Below are 9,779 nucleotides of genomic sequence, written 5' to 3'. Positions count from 1 at the left end.
CCAAGGAAACACAACTATTGAACAGTAAACTCAAACCCAGGTAGTCTGGCTCCAAAGCACAGTTCTTAACCACTCACTGGACTAAAGGCTGTGTGTGGTCTGGGTGAATTGATCTTGTACCCTCCCCTGTGAAAACTCACCTTAGTCTTCCACCCAGCTACCTTCTTCTTCCATCCATCACCCGTGACATTCTCTCCTACTTTCTCATAATCTCCTCTCTTCTTCCATTAAGCATAGAAAATGCAGGAAAAAAGGGCCAAATTAATGGTTTTGGAGGGGAATACTTAAGATCTGAAGTTGTCTATCGATGGCCAATGAAATGTCATACTTAGTTCATTTCTAGGTGGCCTTGATGGTGGTATAACGTTCATTTGGTGGAATATCTGTGTGATCATGCAGCCATTGGCTATACATTGTTTTGTACTGAAAAATAATGCTAGAAGTTAGTTATATTTGGTGTCAACAACACATATCTTTTGAAGGTGTATGTATTAGCAATTTTCCTAAGCACGAGTTTAAGAGACAGTGTAACAAAGAGAGTAGTTTACATTTATATTGTGGTTTTAAAACTTGTGGTTTTAATTCATTGCCTAATGTTCAAAAAATGAACTGAAGCCTGGCTGATTATATAACTTTAATATTTGAAAAAAATTTATCCAGAAATTAACAACGTAATACAATACACATTTGTACAAAAAAGAGGGACTGTTAAAACTTCTGATCATACAGACAAAAATATGATTAATTAAGGAAAGATTAAAAAAGGACAGGACATTTTGTAAATACTGATAAATACTGTGCAATGCTTTAATTTACTGTGGCAGATACAAAAATCAAGAATTCATTAACAGATTATATATAAAAAAAAGCAACTATATGAATTTTCTAGCTGTTTAAATTAACGAAATGTAACAGTAGTGGCTCTTTTAAAAAATGAGGTATTAATTACACTGTAAACCAAAACCAGAGCATAAATAAATAAAGGCAATGTGCAATTCAGTGATAAATGATTATAAATTTCAACAACAGACAACAAAAATTTTCCAGTTATTCATGGACTCTGTCATTTAAAAATTTGGCTTGCTTGTGTACTTCTTATTTAAAAATGACATAGCTATTGATATACAAAGCACATCATTAAACATGCAGACCAAACCAACACAATTTTTCCGTCTCTACCAAATAAAAACTTTGTTTACATTTTATTTAAAACACTTAAATCTGGTTTCTTACGCATGATTCTTTTGTGCTTATTAGTTAGTAGTAACCTATGTTAAACATCTTACTTTCTAGTTCAAGCAGTGTAAGAGAGAAGCAGTTTTATTTGCATATGGATTAAAAACAGAGCAAACAAAACAAAACCAACATGCCTTTAAATCTTAGGTGTTCCAAAAATTGTAAGAAGAAAAATCCTTTAAATAGTATGTCCAAGTGGAAAAGCGGAGTCACTTCTGTCTCTAGAGAACAGTAAACTAACTAACTCCTTTTCCTCTAAGATTCACAAGTTGGCTTCAGAAAAGCAGAACAAGCTGATTAGTTCCTCCACCCTAAAAGAATTCTGCTGGTGGGGTGTAGGAAGCATAGCAGTAAGACAGTAGTGTAACTCAGAAAAAATTTTGGGAAAGTATTATTTGCATGTGAACCATGTGCTGGTACTAAGTGCTGGCTTCATTATTATTGCAAATATATATTCAGAGTTTTCTGAAGGAAAGCTATCCAAGTATAATAGAGAATTCTTGATTTGGAAATATCTATAACATGCTAATAAAACTGCTTCATTTGCTGTAAATTAAAGAGAAAACCATTTACTGTCTGACTTAAAAAATGCAGTTTCCTTTTACATGCTACTTTATTAAGAAACTCCAAAAAGGGTACTTTTGAATTCGCTATATTCAGAATCCAGTGGAAAACAAACATGTCGGCCAAAATGTTGAACTTTATTTTTACACCAAGCTACGTCATTTGGACACAAATATTATTGTATTCACTTTTGTCAAATATCTTATCCTACTTTTTTCCAAAAATTAGTGTTTCAGTACAACTGGTGATCAAAAAATATTAGAAATAAGTCTTGTACATCAATCAAAGTATATATAAAAACAGTTCTCTTTTTTTGTGCTTGTAATTGACTTAATTTATCAGTGACTAGTCAGTTCTACTTCCTTTCTATATAATATTCTGACCCTTAAGAAGAAATGATTATACAAATATTACAGAGTGCTCAAAGTAACTAGCTTACTGCGCATATGCATGCAGACTAACAATAGGTAAAAGAATATAACCTTGAATCCAATTAGTCTGAAAATAGTTACACTCTTGTACAATCATCTTTATTGATTTGTAAAAGCTGTATACACATCTAAAACCCTGAATTTACTTTGTAAAAATAAATCTTTAGCAATAAATGGCACTATCAAAATCCCATTATTCTCAGGCTATTATGTAGTTATTTACACGCTTTTCAGCAATGGTTGAAAAGGATCTTAGAGGACCAAAGCCAGTATATCAAAAAACCCTGTAAATTGCATTTGCAATTATACTGTTGTTTAACCGCTATATGAAAATATGGCTACATGCCTTACATTAATGATAATGTAGCTATCTGTGTTGCTACTGTGTGCTAGCAGCGCACAAGGTGCCACTGGTCTCCACTCTGTCATCTGTGCGTTCTTTACCGCACGATGCTTTCCCAGTGGAACACCTGTGACAACTACTTATGGAGAATGATAAAGTGCTATAAAAAAGAGGGACTGGACCCACACCTGTCTCTGCCATCTGGTCTTTTTCTCACTCAAGCAGTGTTGTGTTTTTAGAAAACCATGCCTCTACTGAACATACTTCATATTTGATTTTAAAAAAATCAGTATTTTAAAGTTGGTGAGCTTTGTCAAGGTGTTTTGAGACAGAAACATGAAAAGGTTAAAGGCACAGTAAGAGGGAAGTGAATGCTACATATAAAATATATTTCAAGTCTTCTAGGTTACTCAAGTCCAAAACCTTCTGAATTTGAAATTCCAATAATCAATTTCTGTTTCAGGTCCTTTTTGCTCTTGTAGGGGGGAAGGCAAAGTTGATTGAAGCAGGTGTGGGCCACAGGCAACCTAGAGAAAAAAATTTTTTTTAAAGATACCAAGTCCTAAAACAAACACAGAATGACTGGTAAGCAACTTTCAAAGTACCTGGATACACACATTCAAATCTATTTTACTATAATGAGATGACTCATCCACTCCTTTACTGAACAAATACTTTTGGAGTACCTGCTATGCATTAGGCACCATTCTAGACACTGGGGCTGGGTTTACCAACAAGACAATGTCCCTGCTCTCACAAAACTTATATTCTATAGGCATTATTTTTGGAGTCAGACAAATCTGAATTTGAATACAATCTCCTGCACTTTCTGGCTGGGAGACCTTGTTCAAGCGGCTTCATGTCTCCAAATCTCAGTTGCCTCATCACCATCATAAGGCAAACTATTTGAATGGGTGGGAAGATGAAAAGAGCTATCTACATAAAACACCCAGCAGAATAGTAGATAATATAACTGTTACTACTGTTTTAGTCTTGACTGTCAAAAAATAATAAAAAGAACATTTCTGGGACACTTGATACCCATGCTTCTCATGTTGCTGCCCTCAAGGTACAAGCAACATTCATCCTCTGAGTCTTTTTGTTCAGCTCTCCCAACCCTCTACCCCATGACACTGTTATCGTTATTCAAAATTCCTACAGATTTCTTAGACCCTTTTCCTCAGTCTTTAGGAACTCCACAGCATCAGAACAGCTGTCGGTGGTGGCGGTGAGAAAGGAAAGGACAGATTTCAGTTCTAATTTATGAAAGGAAGAACTGACAAAGCTCAGGGAATATATGGGGCAGGAGAAAAAAATGATTATAAGCAAAGTAGTGTCTACTCAAATTAGCTTTAGAAATTACAAGGAGATTGGGAAAATAAGTAAGTAGATTAGCATTAACCCATCAACACTATAGAAAATAATTTAAAGCCATGATCGGCATCACTTTCATATGCAAAGAGCACTAGATAAAGAAAACAAGACTAGCACTAGAGGTATTCCAGCACAAGAACTAATTATAACAGCCAAAAAACTCACCTTAGTATTTTAAATAAAAAACACCTTTAAGTAAAAATGAAGGTTAGATAATCTACTATGAAAAGCAAGCTAGATTCTGGAAGCAACTACAAAGCAGTTGACTTATCAAAGTAAAAAGTTGATGCACAGGAATTATTATCAGTTTGTACTGGTAGTTCTCAAAATTCATACAGAACCTTAAGCCATAGTCTCTCTTATTTCAAAGCCATGCTTACTCCCAAGATTTTTCTATGAAAACAACTTCAGAATCAAAGAATCCTCTAATTCCAAACATATTATTATTAGCCAAACCTACAGATTAAAAAAATTACAATTTGGAAATTTACCAGTTAGTAGAAGTTTCATTCTTTGAGATTTTAAAGTTCAAATCAGCCATTCCTCCTACAGGTACTCTGTCACTTCCTGTGGTAAAATGTAGCAACTTTTTTTGAAGATCAAGAGGAAATCCAAGCACAACATCCCAAAAGTATCTAGAGAACACCAAAGGATATTTATATAAAATGTCTTGACAAAAATCCTGAAGATCAGAATAAAGTAATATAAAGTAAACTCTAGGGAAACAACTTCCCTTAAAGGTACATAATACCCTTAATGTGAAATGGAGGAATGACAGGCTTCTGATATAAATTAGATTTTTGACTAACATCATTATAAAAATGGTCCAACAGTAGAGAGTACAAAAGCCATTTTTCTCCTATATAATTTTCCTTATTTTTCAACACAGTGCTATTAAAAGGCTATTTATAAGCATGGCATCCCTGCAATTCTAGAACCAAAGTAATTTAAAAAAAAAAGTCAGATCTCTATACTTTTGTAGAAACTTACTTATATTACTTTCTCCTAAGGGGACTGCTAAGTGATTTCATATTTAATATTCTCACATTATTTTCAAGAGATAAAATAAAGCAGTGTGGGCTGTACAGTATTTCAGTTGACTCCACTTGATTCAAAGATTGTTAAGTTATGCAAATAAACGAACCACACTCTCTTTCATTCTCTCTTCAGCACCCTCACTCAGAAGTAAAAAAAGCTCACCGTATAGTCAGGTCGGTTTTCGCATAGCCATCATACTGAGTACTTCTCTGCAGGGCGTGCATATCCAGTTCAGGACTTCCACACACCAGAATTTCAACCTCTTCTGGACGAAGCAGCTGCCAATAATTATTTATCAAAAATGATAAGAAAAAGTGATGATTAAAAAAAGTGAAATTGGAACTATTTTCACTGAACCAAATAACAAAAGTCATGACGTTCTTATAGTAAATCAAACCATTTTTGCTAAAGAAAAATCTCCATTTATATTTTTCCTACTAAGGTAAGGTATTTTTGCTTCTGAAAGTTTATAAATCTTGTCAAACTGTTAGGTTCCCCGTTTTGCAAATAATAGCAATTAGCAGTTTGCTAGAAAAACAAGCAGATGACTAAGCATAAATCCAAATTACAACTCTTCCCTGAAACTCAGCCTGAAACTCTTTCAGCTATCAGTACTCTAGCATCTATTGACATGCCTGGTTCCAACATCCATAAAGCCTCCTGTGTATACTGTAGAGTTGAGTAGTAGGTTAGTCTGTCTTGTGTTGTTCACTTGTTTTTTTTTCACTTACATAGGTTGTCTCCCACCTAAAGAGATTACAATTTAAAAACAGAGACCTGCTATGCTATTTATTTATTTTCCCTCCCTCCACACCCATAACTACAGTGCGTCACAGACAAAACTCAATTCGAAATCAACAGGTGCTCCATTTCCAAAGGTACTTTCAATAAACATGTGACAAAGATCACTCTAAAACAAGCTCTCTCCTACGCAAAATAATTCACATTGAAGACCTTGCTCCCAACCCCCCCTTATAAAACTGCATGGAGGTGCAAATGGCTTGATGGAGTGTGCCCAGGGGAGCAGCAGTGAAGAGAAAACTACGCTTTTATCTTACGACATTTCCGACACAGTGTTCTCAATAGCAACTGACCCATGCTCACAAGGCTAAGAAAAAGTCAAACCAACTGGAGTCCACCATGACTCTGGTGACAAACTACATCCTGTGGGTAAAAGGCAACTCAAGAGTTGCTGGGGGGACCCCTGAAGAGGCAGGAAGCAGTTATAAACCTGTTCCTTAAACAGTAAGAAGGTGTGGCTTTTGCCCTGGAGCTCACTGTTGACTATTTTCTGTGCTTTGCCCCTCAGTATTAAAGACCTGGAGCCCTTGGGATCTCTTCATCCACTCTGCTTGAGGAAATTTTTTAAAGCCTTAAAATCCATAGTATAAGACATAGTGTAAGGTGGAGTGGGGTGGGGAGGGAATGGAGTTGACTGGTCTTTTTTCCCTTTAGAAAATTAAGGCTGAAATGAGAGAACTATTTTTATTTCTAGCTCTGACTTTAAAAACTAGAAAACTGACTAGGGACTCTGTTGTGAAGTGCCTGGCATGAGTCTTCCCCACGCGGCACCCTATAAGCAAGTGAAACAAGACTAAGCACAAAGGAAAAGAAAAGAAGAAAAGAGTCTTCACAGGCTGGTAGCCGAAGAGGAAGCCAGAGAGTTTCCAAGTACATGTTGCTGCTGGCTTTGAAATGGAGGGGAGCATGTGAGAGAATCGGAGAGAGCTGGGAGTCACCCCATCCAAGTCTTCAAGGAAATGGGAATTTTAGTCCACAACCACAAGGGACTGAATTCTGCCATTAATCTAAATGAGCTTGGAGGTTTGTATCCAGGCTGTGAGAGAAGAGGACAATACAAGTTGATGATCAATGATTTGTCTATAGACTTCAAGCCATATCTGTGGAACTCTTTATATATATATATATATATATATATTTTTTTTTTTTTTGCGGTACACGGGCCTCTCACTGTTGTAGCCTCTCCCATTGCGGAGCACAGGCTCCGGATGCGCAGGCTCAGCAGCCATGGCTCACAGGCCTAGCCGCTCCGCGGCATGTGGAATCTTCCCGGACCGGGGCACGAACCTGCGTCCCCTGCATTGGCAGGTGGACTCTCAACCACTGCGCCACCAGGGAAACCCTGTGGAACTCTTTATAACCATGCGGCTGACAGGGTCTTGGTGCTCCGGTCGGGTGTCAGGTCTGAGTCTCTGAGGTGGAAGAGCTGAGCTCAGGACACTGGTCCACCAGACACCTCCTGGCTCCACGCAATATCAAATGGCAAAAGCTCTCCCAGAGATCTCCATCTCAACGCTAAGACCCAGCTCCACTCAATGACCAGCAAGCTACAGTGCTGGACACCCTATGCCAAACAACTAGCAAGACAGGAGCACAACCCCACCCATTAGCAGAGAGGCTGCCTAAAATCATAATAAAGTCACAGACACCCCAAAACACACCACCAGACGTGGTCCTGCCCACCAGAAAGAAGATCCAGCCTCAACCACCAGAACACAGGCACCAGTTCCCTCCACCAGGAAGCCTACACAACCCACTGAACCAACCTCAGCCACTGGGGGCAGACACCAAAAACAATGGGAACTACGAATGTGCAGACTGCGAAAAGGAGACGCGAAACACAGGAAGTTAAGCAAAATGAGAAGACAGAGAAATACACAGCAGATGAAGGAGAAAGTTAAAAACCCACCGGAAGAGGGTTTAAATGAAGAGGAAATAGGCAGTCTACCTGAAAAAGAATTCAGAGTAATGATAGTAAAGATGATCCAAAATCTTGGAAACAGAATGGAGAAAATACAAGAAATGTTTAACAAGGAACTAGAAGAACTAAAAAGCAAACAAACAATGATGAACAACACAATAAGTGAAATTACAAATTCTCTAGAAGGAAGCAACAGGAGAATAACTGAGGCAGAAGAATGGATAAGTGACCTGGAAGATAAAATAGTGGAAATAACTACTGCAGAGCAGAATAAAGAAAAAAGAATGAAAAGAATTGAGGATGGTCTCAGAGACCTCTGGGACAACATTAAGTGCACCAACATTTGAATTACAGGGGCCCCAGAAGAAGAAGAGAAAAAGAAAGGGTCTGAGAAACTATTTGAAGAGATTATAGGTGAAAACTTCCCTAACACGGGAAAGGAAACAGTCAATCAAATCCAGGAAGCGCAAAAAGTCCCAACAGGATAAATCCAAGGAGAAACATGCCAAGACACATATTAATCAAACTAACAAAAATTAAATACAAAGAAAAAATATTAAGAGAAGCAAGGGAAAAGCAACAAATAACATACAAGGGAATCCCAATAAGGTTAACAGCTGATCTTTCAGCAGAAACTTTGCAAGCCAGAAGGGAGTGGCAGGACATATTTAAAGTGATGAAAGGGAAAAACCTACAACCAAGATTACTCTACCCAGCAAGGATCTCATTCAGATTTGACAGAGAAATTAAAAGCTTTACAGACAAGTAGAAGCTAAGAGAATTCAGCACCACCAAACCAGCTCAACAACAAATGATAAAGGAACTTCTCTAAGTGGGAAACACAAGAGAAGGAAAAGACCTACAATAACAAACCCAAAACAAATAAGAAAATGGTAATAGGAACATACATATCGATAATTACCTTAACTGTAAATGGATTAAATGCTCCAACCAAAAGACATAGACTGGCTGAATGGATACAAAAACAAGACCTGTATATATGTTGTCTACAAGAGACCCACTTCACACCTAGGGACACATACAGACTAAAGTGAGGGGCTGGAAAAAGATATTCCATGCAAATGGAAATCAAATGAAAGCTGGAGTAGCAATTTTCATATCAGACAAAATAGACATTAAAATAAAGACTATTACAAGAGACGAAGAAGGACACTACATAACGATCAAGGGATGAATCCAAGGAGAAGATATAACACTTGTAAATATTTATGCACCCAACATAGGAGCACCTCAATACATAAGGCAAATGTTAACTGCCATAAAAGGGAAATCAACAGTAACACAATAATAGTAGGGAACTTTAACACCCCACTTTCACAATGGACAGATCATCCAAAATGAAAATAAATAAGGAAACACAAGCTTTAAATGATACATTAAACAAGATGGACTTAATTGATATAGTACATTCCATCCAAAAACAAGAGAATACACTTTCTTCTCAAGTGCTCATGGAACATTCTCCAGGATAGATCATATCTTGGGTCACAAATCAAGCTTTGGTAAATTTAAGAAAATTGAAATCGTATCAAGTATCTTTTCCAACCACAATGCTATCTATATCAATTACAGGAAAAAAACTGTAAAAAATACAAACACATGGAGGCTAAACAATACACTACTAAATAACCAAGAGATCACTGAAGAAATCAAGGAGGAAATACAAAAATACCTAGAACCAAATGACAATGAAAACACGATGACCCCAAACATATGGGATGCAGCAAAAGCAGTTCTAAGAGGGAAGTTTATAGCAATACAATCCTACGTCAAGAAATAAGAAACATCTCAAATAAACAACCTAACCTTACACCAAAGCAATTAGAGAAACAAGAACAAAAAACCCCCAAAGTTAGCAGAAGGAAACAAATCATAAACGTCAGATCAGAAATAAATGAAAAAGAAATGAAGGAAATGATAGCAAAGATCAATAAAACTAAAAGCTGGTTCTTTGAGAAGATAAACAAAATTGATAAACCATTAGCCAGACTCATCAAGAAAAAAGGGGAGAAGACTCAAATCAATAGAATTAGAAATGAAAAAGGAGAAG

At 36.9% G+C, this 9,779-nt stretch overlaps 1 protein-coding gene across 1 annotated transcript in view; it reads right to left on the bottom strand.

Moving 5' to 3' along the window:
- Positions 1-270: 270 nt before the first annotated feature.
- Positions 271-9,779, bottom strand: part of HECTD2 (HECT domain E3 ubiquitin protein ligase 2) — an 80,018-nt gene continuing 70,509 nt past the window's right edge. Inside the window, exons 19-21 of the mRNA XM_022569359.3 lie at positions 5,149-5,264; positions 4,440-4,583; positions 271-3,101 (exon numbers count right to left, since the gene is read on the bottom strand). Coding sequence (XP_022425067.1) covers positions 2,981-3,101; positions 4,440-4,583; positions 5,149-5,264 — 381 coding nt within the window. The 3' untranslated portion in view covers positions 271-2,980. The remainder of the gene's footprint in view (positions 3,102-4,439; positions 4,584-5,148; positions 5,265-9,779) is intronic.

This window comes from Delphinapterus leucas, chromosome 16 (assembly GCF_059928025.1).
Source record: "Delphinapterus leucas isolate spDelLeu-1000000601 "Yukka" chromosome 16, BTC_Dleu_Yukka2, whole genome shotgun sequence".
Classification (NCBI taxonomy): domain Eukaryota; kingdom Metazoa; phylum Chordata; class Mammalia; order Artiodactyla; family Monodontidae; genus Delphinapterus; species Delphinapterus leucas.
The sequence above is the reverse complement of the archived record's forward strand: the minus strand, read 5'-3'. Positions and strand labels throughout refer to the sequence as shown.